The 16,370-nt window shown below is 48.8% G+C and overlaps 1 protein-coding gene and 4 non-coding genes across 5 annotated transcripts; 2 read left to right on the top strand and 3 right to left on the bottom strand.

The window, feature by feature from the left end:
- Positions 1-2,592: 2,592 nt before the first annotated feature.
- Positions 2,593-3,537, bottom strand: LOC132676450 (olfactory receptor 2B11-like). The gene has a single exon (XM_060628532.3). It carries the CDS (start codon positions 3,535-3,537, stop codon positions 2,593-2,595), a length of 945 nt encoding a protein of 314 aa, XP_060484515.3.
- Positions 3,538-10,616: 7,079 nt separating this feature from the next.
- TRNAT-UGU (transfer RNA threonine (anticodon UGU)) lies at positions 10,617-10,690 on the bottom strand. The gene has a single exon. It is a non-coding gene; the product is annotated as a tRNA-Thr (tRNA).
- Positions 10,691-12,974: 2,284 nt separating this feature from the next.
- TRNAM-CAU (transfer RNA methionine (anticodon CAU)) lies at positions 12,975-13,047 on the bottom strand. The gene has a single exon. It is a non-coding gene; the product is annotated as a tRNA-Met (tRNA).
- A 999-nt stretch (positions 13,048-14,046) lies between these two features.
- TRNAL-AAG (transfer RNA leucine (anticodon AAG)) lies at positions 14,047-14,128 on the top strand. The gene has a single exon. It is a non-coding gene; the product is annotated as a tRNA-Leu (tRNA).
- A 2,169-nt stretch (positions 14,129-16,297) lies between these two features.
- On the top strand, positions 16,298-16,370 carry TRNAM-CAU (transfer RNA methionine (anticodon CAU)). The gene has a single exon. It is a non-coding gene; the product is annotated as a tRNA-Met (tRNA).

The raw sequence follows: 16,370 nt of genomic DNA, 5'->3' as shown, positions 1-16,370 counted from the left end.
TTTATCTGTAAAATAAGAATAACAGTACACATATCAGGCAGTTATCATGTGTAAAGAGCCCCTACAGCCAGATAGATCCTTCCAAGTCATCTGGAATAATTTTTAAGCATTATTTTTAATGGTCTTAAGGCATTTATTTTAATAGCTAATTTACTATCAATAGCATACTAAAATATATTTCTTTTTGTTTTGACGTTTCTTTATTTCTAAAGAGAAATAAACTGTGCAGGAAAGGGGCAGAGAGAGGGAGAGAGAGAATCTCAAGCAGGCTTCCCACTGTCAATGCAGAGCTCAACTCAGGGCTCGATCCCACAACTGTGAGATCACGACCCCAGCTGATATCAAGGCTTGGACACTTAACTAACGGAGCCATCCAGGATCCCCCTAAAAAATATTTCTGTTTGTTGTTGTTGTTGTTGTTGTTGTTGTTGTTGTTATAATGAACAAGTCTGCAATATTTATTCTTTTTTTTTTAATTTTTTAAATGTTTATTTATTTTGAGAGACAGAGAGAGACAGAGCACAAGTGGGGAAGGAGCAGAGAGAGAGGAAGACACAGAATCCGAAGCGGGCTCCAGGCTCTGAGCTGTCAGCACAGAGCCTGACTCCGGGCTCAAACTCATGAACCACGAGATCATGACCTGAGCCGAAGTTGGCTCTTAACCAACTGAGCCACCCAGGTGCCCCTGCAGCATTTATTCTTATGCATGCCCTCCTCACAGATGATTTTATTTCCAGTAAAATTGCTGGGTAGAAGAACATATATATTTCTAATAATAACAGGTCCTGTTAGATTGCTTTCCAAAAGGCTGTAACCACCTCATATTTCAAAGAACAACAGACATCTTAGCTTTTCCAAAATGAGGACAAGGATCCCCTCATGTCACATGTGAGCGAGGTTTTCCCAAGATTATCCTCTAGTCTTGGCCCTCAAAGCTCTTTCTCTAGGGTCCTGTTGCCCTCCAGATAACAGCACTAAGCTAATTTACATATTCCAACTATTTCTCACATTTAAAAAATGTTATTTTCTAAGACCCCTCAACTTCTTTCATATACCTATCACATTTCCCAGCTTGTATTAGCAGAAGGAGCCAGGAACCCATGTCAGTTTGCAACCTTGTCTGCATTTTTAAAAATTTGTTTGCAAGACCAAGTTTTGTCACATAATGGTATATTTCCCTATGTTTCCCCATACATAAACTATCTGTATATTTATCTATTAGCTGTTGCTTATTTAGTGATTGCAGGGTAATGTATATATTACATAATTATTATATTTTGCATAGAAAAAATATACTATTGGCTACACTTTCAAAACCACAACTTTACTTTTTATGTTTATTTTGTGACACACATCTTTATCATTTCTATTCATCTTGTTTGGTCTTACATTCCATTTATTCAATTGTCATAAATTCAATTCCCTTCTACAAATGTGACAGAAAAATATACTATTTTTCATGAAAAGCTTTTTAAAAATGTTAACTTTTTGATTCAAATATAATTTGTTATAATTTAGACTATGAAGAATAGACCCAAATTAAGTAGTTACCATACCAACTTTTTGATTCACATTTAATGTGTTGCAATTAACAACACCTGTTGTAAATGTGTTTTTTATGAAGGTGCTTATTTTCACAAGCAAAGTGTGAGAAAAAGAAATATATATTTGGTCTTTGTCCCCAGTTCCTGACACAGAACTTGTGTTTTCCTGAGTGATAGTGGTGATAGGAGCATCTTTTATTATTCATAACAAGCCCTTCCAGTCATACTTGAGTTTATCCTAATAACATGATTCATGGCCTCAGGATGAAGGGGCTGGTTGCCAGAGGGAACTACCTCTATTGGAGGGTTGGAATTTCTGGCCCCTTCCCTGGATTCCCCGGAGGGGAAGAGGCTGGAGATTGAATCACTCACCAATAATTTAATCAATCATGCTTGTGTAATGGAGCTTTCATAAAACCCCCTAAACAATGGGGTTTAGAGAGTTTCAAGGTTGGTAAACACATTGAGGTGCTGGGAGGTGTCATGCTCTGAGAATGAATGGACACCCTACCCACCACCCCTCCCTGCCAAGCCTCACCACATGCACCTCTTGCATTCAGCACTTCCTAGGTGGTTTTGTTTTGTTTTGTTTTGTTTTGTTTTTTTAGTAACAAACTGGTAAAAGTAAGAAAAGTGTTTCCTTGAGTTTTATATACTGTTCTGGCCAATTATCAAACCTGAGGAGGTTGTAGAAATCCTTGACTTAGTTTGTGGGTCATAAGTGTAGGTGGCCTGGACTTCTGCTTGACATCCAAGGTGGAGGCTGTTTTTGTGGGACTGAGCCCTTAAGTTGTGGAGTCTATGCTAACTCTGGGTAGTTAGTATCAGAATTGAATCGAATTGTAGGCCACCCCATTGGTGTCAGAGAATTGGCTGGTGTTGGAAATAAACCAACATAACTGGTGTTAAAAGTGGTGTAGATAAATATAGCACATGAAGGTTTTCTTGAGTTGGCTTTTGAGCACAATTCTGGTGAAACATATATTTAAAGGAGGATATATTTCAGTTTATTGTTGAGCTTTTCAATTCAGAGTAAAGCATCATTTTCTCATATTCTTTTGGACAAAATGGCACTCCTCAGAAATCTCCTCAAAGCTCCTTTAACATCCTTGTTCCTCAAGGTGTAGATGAATGGGTTGGCCATAGGAGTAATAACACAGTAAAACAGTGTCAGAGCTTTGATAAGGTCTTGAGGGCTGTCCCATGAGGGTTGCATGTAGATGTAGATGCCGGGGCCATAAAATAAAGACACCACCAGTAAGTGTGATGAACAAGTGTTGAAGGCCTTAAATCTCCTATCAGCAGAAGGGATTCGAAATACAGCTTGGGCAATACAACTGTAAGAGACAAGAATCATGGAGAGGGGTCCCATTATCAGAAAGGTGGCCACCACTGCTAAAGTGACCTCATTGATTGTGGTGTCCGTGCAAGCCATCTTAATAAGCCCGGGCAGCTCACAAAAGAAGTGATCTAGCCCCTGATTCCCACACAGGGGCAGCTGGACTGTGAGTGTCGACTGCAGCAGTGAATTTGCCAGACCAATGAGCCAGGCTGAGCTGGAGAGCTGCTGGCAGTGCTTGTGGTCCATGATTACAGAGTACCTCAGAGGCTTACACACAGCCACATAGCGGTCTAAGGCCATGATGCCAAGCAGGACACATTCAGTACAGCCCAGCCAGTGAAATATATAGGCCTGCACCATACAGCCTATATAAGTGATGTTCTTGTTGGAGCCTCCCAAGTTGAACAGCATTTGGGGTACAGTCGTGGTGGTGAAACAGAGGTCCAAAAAGGAGAGGTTTGTGAGGAAGAAATACATAGGACTTTGGAGTTGGGAATCTAGTTGAGAAACCAGAATAATAGCAATATTTCCCAACAGTGTCAACATGTAGGAGATCAGGAGGGCAAAGAAGAGAGGGAGATCCAACCAAGGGTATTTGGTAAAACCCATAAGAATTAAATCTTCTGGAAAACTTTCATTCATGTGCTTCATTGAATTTTGATGGGAGACACCTGCTAAGATCAAGGAAGATAAGGTTGATTTTAAAACCCCAAGTTAGCAGAAGTTTTGAAGACATGAGAAAAAATATACTTTTATGCGAGACAGGTGGGGGACATGCTCAATATAAATCATAACATTAATGAATATTATGATTATAATTAACATTATAAAGTAACATTTGAAAAGCCCTTACAGTAGAGAAAGTGCTTTCAAATCTATCTATATCTATATTATCTATATCTATAGCTATCTATCTCTATCTCTATCTATATGTATCTATATGTATCTATATGTATCTATCTATCTATCTATCTATCTATCTCTTTCCTAAATCAAAGCACTGTGTGATAGGTTAGTGGACATTAGTGGCTGTGGCTCTTCTGTATGATTAAAGAAGCCATTGGGAGGTGGGCAGTGTATTCTTCTCCCAGCAACCTTGAGCTAAAGGGTACGTGTGATCTACATGTGGTCAGTCAGACTCTTCTACACAGGATTTGAATCTTGGTAAAATGATGCAAAAGAATGGGGAGGAGGAAACGGACTGTCAGAGCAGGTGCCTCCCTGACTGATGTCCCATGTGACAGCATTAAAGGATATATCCTTCATCGTCTTTCTGGAGTGGGATCTTGGCTGTGTCTTGCTTCCCTTCATTTCTGCTTGTTGATCAAGTTTGGTTCTTCTCCTTTTGCGCTGTAAACTACCACTCTTCCAATATCTCCTTTCTGCTTAACTTATCATAATCATTATCTTTGTTTACGACCAGGGACCTTGACTGAAACAGAAAATGGTACCAGAAAGTCGGTTGAAATTTTCTGCAGGTCTCTCGTAAGTCGGGGCACTGAGGAGGAAAGAGCAGGACTCCAAGAATTGGAATGAGGATATAGGTGGCATCCAGATAAATCAGGATGACAGGATCCCAAAGACTTCCAGAGGGGAAAATATGCATATGAAGTACAACAAAATAAAAAATGGTACTGAACTTCCTAACAGCAACCATGGAAGTGAGAAGGGAAGGGCGATGATTTTAAAATTCTCAAGGAAATGATTTCTAACCTAGAATTCTATTCACAACCAAGCAATCAAGTATGAAGTTAGAAGAAGACATTTGAAGGCATGAACAAAACCCCAAATGCCATTTCCCAGGCACCATTTCTTAGGGAGTTATCGGAAGCTATGCACCTTCAAAATAGGGGCGAGAACAAAACAATAGGACGACCCCAGGAGACAGGGAACCCGTGATGAGGGGCAATCCCATAACAACAGTAATGGGGCGTCTTGGGAACGTGCTAGAGTACAGCAAGGGTCGAACAGCATAGCTCCAACAATGAAAAAAATAAAAATAAAAAAGAGGAATTTTGTACCATCTGCGATAGAACTGAGAGGAGAGTTTTAAGCAGCTGTGGTTCATTACATGATTCCATCGTTACGAACGTTTACACAGCCACGAAAGCGTAAACCCTCAATGCTGCTGTAACTAAACAGTGTGATGTGTGACTACTCGAAGGGTGAGGCATAGAGCGCTCTCTCTCTGTCTTCTCTCATTTGCTCTTCCTTTCACTCTCTCTTTGTTATGTAAGGGTTAAAGTTTCTCTCTTTTTTTTTTTTTCAACGTTTTTTATTTATTTTTGGGACAGAGAGAGACAGAGCATGAACGGGGGAGGGTCAGAGAGAGAGGGAGACACAGAATCGGAAACAGGCTCCAGGCTCCGAGCCATCAGCCCAGAGCCTGACGCGGGGCTCGAACTCACGGACCGCGAGATCGTGACCTGGCTGAAGTCGGACGCTTAACCGACTGCGCCACCCAGGCGCCCCTCTCTTTTTTTTTTTTTTAACGTTTTATTTATTTTTGAGACAGAGAGAGACAGAGCATGAACAGGGGAGGGGCAGAGAGAGAGGGAGACACAGAATCAGAAGCAGGCTCCGGGCTCTGAGCCATCAGCCCAGAGCCCGACGCGGGGCTCGAACTCACGGACCGCGAGATCGTGACCTGAGCTGAAGTCGGACGCTTAACCGACTGAGCCACCCAGGCGCCCCTCTCATTTTTCATAGTAAATAATAAACAAATCATGTTTAAAGTGAAAAAATCCAAATAGAATGAAAGCTGGTTATTAGGAAATATGGGTGAATAGAAGAAAACACCAAAATTATTAAAAATGTGTTACCTCAGGCGAACAGGAATCAAGAGTGAGGAGCGATGAGGAAGGTTTTTCGATGCGATCTCATAGTATTCTTTTTGCTTAACTTTGAACATAAATGAAAATTAAATGAAAAGGGATGGAAGGGTATCTTGAGATCTCTAAGTGATGGCAAAGGGCATTAGAGAGAGACGCATTTTTTTGAAAACTGGAAGCACGCACTGATGCAGCCTAGGATGCATAGACTGGCGCAGTGGAAAACCAGGTTGTAGAAATAACTCGAGTCCAGGATACGGAAAATCTTGAATGTGAGGTTAAGGGGTCTGAGCAAATCAGGACTTTTTTCAGAAGGGCTGTGAAATGACGGGAGCGGCACTCCGAACATTTACTAGGGCCGCAGAATGAGGGATTGAGGGGAGGAGACTGGAAACTGGGGGGTCGGTTGGAAATTTGCTGCAGGAGTCCAGGGAGAGAGGCTGAGAGTGTCGGCTAGGAAATGATCAGGAGCCAGGTATGTGTGCAAGACAGAGGAAGCAGTGGAGAGAAATCTGAAGTGTTAGTCCGAGGTGCTGAGAGAATGGAAATGCAATGGACAGGAAGGGGCTTGTATGTGAGGATTGAGAGGAGTATGTGATTTAACCAAAAAACGCATGCTAAAAAAAGGTAAATTTAAAGCTTGGCCTGTAACAAAGGGTCCTCGGGGTCCAGAGGATGAATTCTGCTTCTCAAGTCACTTCTGTGTCAACTTGACCAACTTCCCATTCATGAAGTGTCACACAACCACCTGAATCTACGGTTAGGATGCTTTGTTGCTGCTATTTCACCACCAAGGACAGATATCAGGGCAGAGGCAGTGGTAAGGGAACATGTCTCCGGAAACAGAGGACAGGGGCACCCAGGGTGGCTCAGTCGGTTAAGTGGGCAACTTTGTCTCAGGTCATGATCTCGCTGTTCGTTGGTTCAAGCCCCATGTTGGGCTCTGGGCTGACAGCTCAGAGCCTGGAGCCTGCTTCAGATTCTGTCTCCCTCTCTCTCTGCCCCCCTTACTCATGCTCTCTCTCTCTCTCTCTCTCAAAAATAAATTAAAAACACAAAACAGAGAACATAATAAACTACATTTGCCAGGAAGTTCCTACATGTGCATATGAAATGGCAGAGGAAAAGAATAAAACAAGATCCCACAGCATCCCCTCCCCCACCAAAAATCCTCAATACTTTGGCTTATTGGTCATTGTTCACAACGTTTGATCTTCACATTTATCTTCAGAGTATTGGACTTTAGAGAACTGATTTTTAGTGACACCTGCTCTCTTTCCTCCTGTCTCCTAGACAATGGGATCTTTTGCACATAATTCTGGACTGAAGTGGATACACGCTAGCCATTGGTCTGGCAGAATGAGAATTCTTTTAGCTCATGGGGTCGCCTCACCATGCTTGATCTTGTTCACAGTTTGGAACCTTCACTTTCTGTCTCAAAACAAAATAAAACTGAACAATACCCATTTCCCTCTTGGCTGGTGTGACTAGAAAGAGACATCACCAGAACATACCTCTTCTCATTTGAACTTGTATTAAGCAGGTGTCTTTAGCTATAGAAGCTTTTAGTCAGGAGAAAGATTGCAAAAGGGTTGGATCCCAAAAGTCCTGGGAGAGGGAAGCAAGTACGATTCGGCTTCAGTAAGAGCCACTAAGGGTCTTGATGCGGCAGGTAGGGTGAATGTGTTTCCTGAGGCCTGGGTGCCAAGTCTGGTTCAAAGGCATATAAAGCCAGTTCTCACCCATTATGCCAGTGGCCCCTGGGGGCGGGGTGGGGCACATCCCTGGCAAGTGAATCTCCCTGGGGAAACAGCATCCATCTTTTATTTATAGTTTGGGTTATGATTATAGAGGGCGTCACTGCCTCCACCCATTAGTCCCATTGTAATAGCAAGGGTGAGTAGGATTTACTCCAACAATTTGCAGAAAGCATATATTGCATTAATGATGATGATGATGATAGTAGCTTAATATATCCTAGACACTTTACACGAATGTTCTCATACAATGCTCCTAACAACTCCTTGAGATGGGCACTATGAATGTTCTCATTTTATTTTATTTTTTTTAATGTTTATTTTCTTTTGAGAGAGAGAGAGAGACAGAATGCAAGCAGGGGAGGGACAGAGAGAGAGAGAGAGAGAGAGAGAGACGGAGACACAGAATCCGAAGCAGGCTTCAGGCTCTGAGCTGTCAGCCCAGAGCCCAACGCAGGGCTTGAACTCACAAACCACGAGATCATGACCTGAGCCAAAGGTGGACACTTAACCAACTGAGCCACCCAGGCGCCCGTAATGTCCTAATTTTTTTAAACAAATTTTTTTTTAACGTTTATTTATTTTTGAGACAGAGAGAGACAGAGCATGAACGGGGGAGGGTCAGAGAGAGGGAGACACAGAATCTGAAACAGGCTCCAGGCTCTGAGCTGTCAGCACAGAGCCCGACGCGGGGCTTGAACTCACGGACCGCGAGATCGTGACCTGAGCCGAAGTCTGACGCTTAACCGACCGAGCCACCCAGGCGCCCCCTAATGTCCTAATTTTATAGCTGAGGAACTTGAAGCTTAAAAAGGTGTTATTTGTCCAATGTACCCAAGGCTCACACATTTCCAGAATTCAGACATCAAGTGAATTCTTTGCAAATGTCATGAGTAAGCATTGGTTTTCTTATGTCTGTAGTGTTTAGGATATGTGTTTATTTGGTCTTTTCAACCATATTGGAGGTTCCTTGGAGACAAGGCTCATGTGTTTCTCAGCTGGCTTCAGGATGGTGTTAATCCAATTAAGTCTTCCTTTTATTTCCTACAAAGGCTGGGAAAATTTCCAGCTATCTCCATTATGATATGGGAGAATATGTCAGACCAGGTCACTCCTCAGGACCAGGCAGAACAGAAAAAGCCATTTAAAAAGTGTTTTAAAGGCCAAATCCTTGCTGACTATATGACAACACTTTTTTCTCAACACTTTCTTCACATCCACAAAGCTCCCTTTTCAGCAGGTAGCACTTTAGCAGCTCTTAGATGCTGTCATGACAAAGTTGTTCCTCAGAGCTCAGCCACACAATTCTCCCTCTCCTGCTTGTTATGGGCTGAATTGTGTCCCCCCACCCCCACCCTTCCAACTCATAACTCATATGTTGAAGCCCTAACCCCTAATGTGCCTGTATTTGGGGATGGGGTCTTTAAGGAATTAATTAAGATTAACTGAGGTCATAAGGGTGGCGCCCTTACTTAAAAAGACTGGTGTCCTGATAAGAAGGGAAAGAGCTAGCAGATCTATCACAGTGTCTCGCTGTCTCTCTCTCCCCTTGAAAAGCCATGTGAGGATTCAGCAGGAAGGCTGATGTCTACAAGGTGGAGAGGCCTCACCAGAAAACCACTCTTATGGCAGCTTGGTCTTGGACTTTTAGCCTCCAGAACTATGAGAAGATAAACTTCTGTTGTTTAAACCACCCAGTCTGTGATATTTTGTTACAGCAGCCCCAGCTGACTAATACACTATGTTTAAATCAAAAGAAGCAGGGGGTGAGGAGAGCTTGTCCAGGGCAAAAGAAGATAGATCCTAGGAGACAGGCCCGGTTCGTTCACAGGGTCTGTTCATTCCTCACGGAGAACTTCTTACATCATTTCCTGAGGTTTTGTTTTACATTTTCCTCTTCCATGATTCAAACATGAGTTGAGCAGTCATTCACTGGGCAAGAATTTTCTCAAACAAACAAACAAACAAAAACCAGAGTTATCTCCTGCTCCCAAACCCATTGGACTAGGTTTTTGTTTTTTTTTTTTTTTTTTTTGACTAGGTTTGAGATCAGTCCAAGTCACTTAACTTTGTTCAGCTCTGTGACCAAAGACTTCATTATTGACTCTAATAAAATAGAAGACATGTATCATGAGAAAAGCATGGGTTCTAGAATCAGACAGGCTTGGGTTTGACATTGAACTTTGTCCTTAACTATGTGTCTGTGAACATTATTGAGGCTGTTTTCATATTGACAAAGATCTATTTATTACACGTGTTCGACAGGATTGGTGGGTTAAGAGAGGGTGGGTCTGGAAACACCTGGAATATTGTAGACGTCCCACAATTCGAACTTGATGATAGGAGGGTAAGTGGATGTTCGTGAACCAGCACGAAAATGCGAAGGGCATACACCCACCTCCCTCTGGGTTCAGCTCTGTCTGCAATATTTTAAGCTGGAGTTTTGCAAAGGTAATTGCTAAAAGTACACACAGCTGGGTCCTTCACCAAATTAAAACCTCTGGGGATGAGTCCCAAGAAACTGTTTTAACAAGTTCCCTAGGTGACTCCAGTGCATACCCAGCTTGGCAATCACTGCGTTGTAGGATCGTTCTGCGTTTTAAACTGCAGAACTGAAGTTCAGTTTCCCGTGGGGCCAATTTATTTAGTTCCTTGGGGACTAAAAGCCTCCCTTGAAGACTGAAGACACATAAGAAAATATAAATTACTATTTTATAATTTAGTAGTATTTGGAAAATCACATGTAAAACATACCATGCTGGGTTTTCTACAATCACTAATAAATTCTGTGGGAGTTCAGAAAAAGGTTTTAAGACTTGGGAACATTTATATTGTCTCCCCCCCCTCCCTCGCCACTTCCCTCCCCCCAAAAAAGCGAGGACACGGAGGAGCTTCAGCGAAGTAGGGAGTTGCCGATTTCTGTGTTTCTCGGCTCTGAGAGTCACCGGAGGTCCATTTCTATTGATTCCCTCTCTTACAGTCGTTATCACTTTGATCATAAAGGAACATCACTTTCCCTTGAGAGTGAGAATTTCACGGTCACAAGTGCTTTATGAACGATTGTGTCAGAATTTATAGAAACACTGAATACAGTGCAGAACAAGGAGCAGAAGGGGTTAATGGATCAATAAGAGAAAAGCCGAGGCCCCACTGGGACTCGAACCCAGGATCTCCTGTTTACAAGACAGGCGCTTTAACCAACTAAGCCATGGGGCCTGCGCACGCAGCGGGGTCGGTGCTAGGTCTGTCCTCGCTCTTAGACTAAACGTTCCCGCCCCAGCAGGTGCAGGTGCAGGACCCGGTGGGAAGCGGACACGCTCCGCGCCTCTGCCCTGTTAGGCCTCCCAGCGCTTCGTTCGGTCCAAGGATAACCCACAGCACCTCTCTCAGGCCGAGGCTAGCCCTCAGTAAGTCGACGCCATCCCCCGTAACCCCCAAGCGGGATGACGTCTTCCAAAATCACACCTTGGGGGGGGCTGCGCCTCTTCTGTAACGTGGACTCCACCTTCGAATGTGCGAAGTTGGGGTCTCTAACAAAGGAGCTTCACGCAGGACTCTCGGAGCGCCGCCCGGACACCCGGCACCTGCACTGCGCAAGCAGTCACTTGCAGGGAGGGTCAGGAGCTGGGAGCGAGATGCCGGGGTGTGGACCTCGGCCAAGCGAGGCATGCCGCGTCTCCAATCCACGACGCCCGCGCGGAGGGCGCTGCCGGGACCCGCGCAGGTGCCCCGCTGGAGGCGAAGGGGAGGTGGAGAGGCCCCCGGCGCTCCAGCTGGTTCGTGGGTCCGGGTCGGTCCTCCTGGGGCTTTACGGTTCCGGCGAACGCTGCTCCGTCCACCCCGCGCAGCCCGGGCCGCCTGAGAGGGAGGGGCGTCTTCAGCTGGCGACGGGGACGCCTTTTCCCCTCTAGCACCACCCCCCGAGGTCGCATCCCCCGCGGTGATCCGCCCCAACCCCCGAGGTCGCATCCCCCGCGGTGATCCGCCCCAACCCCCCCGAGGTCGCACCAACCCGTGACCCGCTCCCCGACTCCCCCTCGAAGTCGCATCCCTCGCGGTGACCCACCCCCCCGTCCCCCAAGTCGCACCCAGCCGTGACCCGCCCCCTCCCCCCGCCTCCCCGACGTCGCACCCCACGGTGACCTGACCCACGCCCTCGAGGTCGCACCTCCCTGCAATGACCCGCCCCCCCGCCCCCCGCGAGGTCGCATCCCTCTCGGTGACCCGCACCCCGCACCCGAGGTCGCACCCCAGTGATGGCCCGCACCCCCTCCCCAAGGTCGTACCCAGGGCCCCGAGAGCCAGGCGCACAAGCTGGCACCTGGTCTCGCTGCGCCCCCGGAAAGGCTCCGCGACTGACCGGGGTGGGGTCTGGGACTGGGGGGATGTCTGCGGGCAGGGGTCCTGGACACCCGGAGGTGAGGGGCGGAGGGCGGGAGACCGGGAGGCAGGGACCGGCGTGGGAGGACGCGCCCAGACCGCGTGTGGACTCTGCCCCGCGTGACATCCGCACCGAATTCCAAAGGACCTAAACTCCGGGTCTTTGTTTTTCTCCCTCCCTCCCCAAACTTCTCTCCCTCCCTTCCTTCCCCTCCCCCACCCTCCGCCAGTCAGGCAAGCACAACCCCGAGTGCAGCTCCCCTGGGGGGGAGGCAGGGACGGGGAGGGAACCCCGGTGACTTCCACCTGCAGACCTTGAAAACATTTCCCTGCTGTCTACCCGGACCGCAGACCCGAGACTCAACACAGCCTGGTTGATAGATTCAAGGAAATCCCAACCCAAATTCCAGCAAGTTACTTAGAATATTGACAAACCGATTCCAAAGTTGAGACAAATGGCTCAGAATAACCAACACAAAACTGAAGAAGAACAGATTTCGAGACTGTCACCACCTGACCTCGGATTTACTAGAAAGCCATAGTGATCAAGACAGTGTGGTGTTGGTGGCAAAAATAGAATGGAACAGAACAGAGCCCAGAAATAGATCCAAACGGGACTGGGGAACTTCATTTTGAACTTGCCCAGGACTGGTGCCTCCTTCTTCCCTCAAGGGCTTCCCTTTGCAGGGGGAGTCTCTACCATGGTTATCTATGCCTGTCCCACCGCTGCATTTGGGGGAGCAGATAGCCTGTGAATGTCGCACATTTGCAAACGGGGAGGAATTGTGTCCGGAATCGCTCACACGTAGAGCCACCGCTCACACACCCTTCCTAACTGGGCGATTTAGACGAGTTGAGATCTGGGGAGACTGGGCTGGGGTGCGTGTTTTGTCCTGGGGGACCCGTGGAAGGCTTTGGGGAGCAGGGGGCAGGTTGTTAGGTGCCATAGCGTCTCCCCGCCCCCTCCCCGGGATCTCGGCTTCCCAACCTCCAAACCTGTGAGCACGGTGTCCTGCACGGCAAAAGGGGCGTGGAGGGCGGGAGTGAGTCACGGGTCTTGAGGCGCGGTAGTGGCCTGGCTTCTCGGTCCACAAGGCGTGGGGAGGGGACAAAAGTCGCGTGCCTTCTCTGAGGCTCGAACTCAGGACCTTCAGATTATGAGACTGACGCGCTGCCCGCTGCGCTAAGAAGGCACCTGCCCGGCGGGCCTCTCGGCCTCTCCATCCGGTCCAGCCCCGGCACCCGAGGCACACCCCGGACCCGGGAGGTCCTGCCCGCTGTCGTGCGGCCCTCCGCGGACACTGTGTCCCCGGCAGGTCTCAGTGACCGATCCGAGTCCCCGGGCTTTACCCTCGAGGAAAGAACCCGCCCCGAGCGGCGCCGCCACACGGCTGATTTCACCCCAGCCCCACGTCGGCCCCGCGTGGGGCCAGGGCGCGCACCCTCCCCACCCCCCGACCCCCGCGGGACCTCCGGACCGCGGGCCCCGCGCCTGCCCCGCACACCTGCCCCCTGCCCCCGGGCGGCCGCGACCCCCGTCCCCGACGTCCAGGCAGCAGGTGCGGCGGGACCTCCGAGGACGGGGAAGGAGCCGCCGGGTCGGCCCCGGAAGACCACCGGCCACGCGGACCGCGTCCTGACTCAGTGCAGGCCTCCCACGTGCCATCTGGCAGCCCAGGAAACGATTCGCTTGGTTTTCCTGCGAGTAGAAGTTCCTGATTGGAAGGGCCTCGTGGAAGGGCTTCGTGATGTGCGAAACGGGATGACGTCTAACAGGAGTGTTTACGCCACCGAACCCTGGACACAAGACGGCCGCGGATGCTCGGGAGGGACGCGGGTAGTGACGGTGAGCTCCCCTGGGCCGTGCTCTTTGAAGCCACTTACCTGAAGTGACACACGTCTCTCCATCCCTTCTGTGCGCACGTTTATGTCCACGGTGTAGATGGGCAGTGGCCCGGGCCTGGACGAGAGGGGGGCGGGGGTGCACTGCCTGGCCGCACCCCTGCACGCTGCGGCGCTGGGGCTCTAAGCGGCGCCCCCCCCCCCCCCCCGTGCGGACCCCGCGGGGTGTGCGGTGTTCTGGCCCCTGGGGTCGTGGGAGGGGGAGAACCCCGGGGAAGGATCGCGGGGAGGAGGTGGGGGGGGGAGGGAAGTTTCTCATCACCCGCAGGATCCACGAACGGCAGGCGTGCGGTAGCGTGGCCGAGCGGTCTAAGGCGCTGGATTAAGGCTCCAGTCTCTTCGGGGGCGTGGGTTCGAATCCCACCGCTGCCAGCCTTTATATTGTGAGCAGACCTTAGAAAAAAGTCTGGCTGCTAATTATTTATATGTAATGTAAGGTCATGAGGCTCACAGGGAAGTGAGACCTCCACCAGCCACACCGAGCTCCCTAAACGGCAGGGGAGCGGTCGTGAGACCCGACCTGGGGTGGCACTTTTGTTGAGTCTGGCCTCCCCCAGATGTTACTAAACTGTCTTCCTATAGCGCCTGGGAAGGTCCTGGTTCCCCGCCAGCCTGTCGCGTGGTATGAGCATCACAACTGCCACGTATGTCCTGCTAGTCCCCTGACTGTCATGGGTTCCTTACACATATTAAGCCATCTAATATTCTCAATAATAGGCAAGGAGATTTACATTAGAGATGCAAGGAGAGAAGAAGACTAAAGTTAGGACCAGGAAACCCCGTGCCTGTAGGTGGATTCAGGACGCAGTGACGGTGGTAGACTGAAAAACACCCCTTCCTCCCCATTCCTGGAAGCTGTAAATATCACCTTATATGGCAAAAAGTTGAAATGGGCAAATTATCCTGGATGGTTCAGGCGGACCTTAACTGCCTCACAATTGTCCGAGAGAGGGGGAAAGAAAAAGGGTATGGATACGAGGCCGAGACAAGCCACTGCGACCCTGTCAGCGCCTTGATTTCCCCCCAGTAACACTGACGTTGGGACTTGTGGCCTCCAGCGCTGGGAGGAAATACCTGTGGCTTCAAGCTGCTGAGCCGGTGGTAACCTGTCACAGGAGCCTGGGACTCTCAATCAGTGTGTGTAAATGCTAAGCAACACCAGCCCAAACAATTGTTTTTGTTAGCTTCTTTGATTGCCAGTCTGACAGGTGCAACGTGGGGTTTCACTGCAGTTCTGTAGCTGCATTTTTGCATTTCTCTTAAGAATAATATTACTTATTATAATCTCATACATCTTATAATTATTGAAAGATTAATAATATTTCCATGTTTCACAGCCATTTCTTTTTCCCTTTTCATGAACTCAGTGTCTATACCCTTTGCACGTCTTTCCTGTGAGTTGGAATGTACTTGCTGAGGTATAGAAGTTACTTATATTAGGAAAATTAACTTCACAACACAACTTACACATTTCCCCACCACTTGTTCATTTGATTTTTCACTTTGCTTATGCAATTTCCTTGAGGGGATGACGGAGTATCTAAGCAGAATATGGCTTTAATATAGTGAGTTACGTCACTTTCATTGTTTCTGAATTTTTTTGCAAAAACTCGTTTTCTACACCAAAATCATAAAAATGTCTCCCTTGGCAGTGCTAAGAATTATATTTCTGCCCCCCCCCCCCCACTTCTAAAACTTGTATCTACTTGGAAACTTTTATTATTGCAGGTGGTGTATTGCTGTAAGCTTTGTTTTCCCAAGTAACTACTCAACACCATACGCTGAGCAATCCCTCCTGCTCTGTTTACTTAGTTACCACTGTTATCATACTCTAATGTATATATTTGCCGCTCCCTCCTTTGGACTTTTTATTTGCTATACCAATCACCGTCACTACCCGCGTCCCTCCCGAGCATCCGCGGCCGTCTTGTGTCCAGGGTTCGGTGGCGTAAACACTCCTGTTAGACGTCATCCCGTTTCGCACATCACGAAGCCCTTCCACGAGGCCCTTCCAATCAGGAACTTCTACTCGCAGGAAAACCAAGCGAATCGTTTCCTGGGCTGCCAGATGGCACGTGGGAGGCCTGCACTGAGTCAGGACGCGGTCCGCGTGGCCGGTGGTCTTCCGGGGCCGACCCGGCGGCTCCTTCCCCGTCCTCGGAGGTCCCGCCGCACCTGCTGCCTGGACGTCGGGGACGGGGGTCGCGGCCGCCCGGGGGCAGGGGGCAGGTGTGCGGGGCAGGCGCGGGGCCCGCGGTCCGGAGGTCCCGCGGGGGTCGGGGGGTGGGGAGGGTGCGCGCCCTGGCCCCACGCGGGGCCGACGTGGGGCTGGGGTGAAATCAGCCGTGTGGCGGCGCCGCTCGGGGCGGGTTCTTTCCTCGAGGGTAAAGCCCGGGGACTCGGATCGGTCACTGAGACCTGCCGGGGACACAGTGTCCGCGGAGGGCCGCACGACAGCGGGCAGGACCTCCCGGGTCCGGGGTGTGCCTCGGGTGCCGGGGCTGGACCGGATGGAGAGGCCGAGAGGCCCGCGGGGCAGGTGCCTTCTTAGCGCAGCGGGCAGCGCGTCAGTCTCATAATCTGAAGGTCCTGAGTTCGAGCCTCAGAGAAGGCA

Source organism: Panthera onca, chromosome B2 (assembly GCF_046562875.1).
Source record: "Panthera onca isolate mPanOnc1 chromosome B2, mPanOnc1 haplotype 2, whole genome shotgun sequence".
Lineage (NCBI taxonomy): Eukaryota > Metazoa > Chordata > Mammalia > Carnivora > Felidae > Panthera > Panthera onca.
Note: the sequence above shows the minus strand (reverse complement) of the source record. Positions and strands in the feature narration are given on the sequence as shown.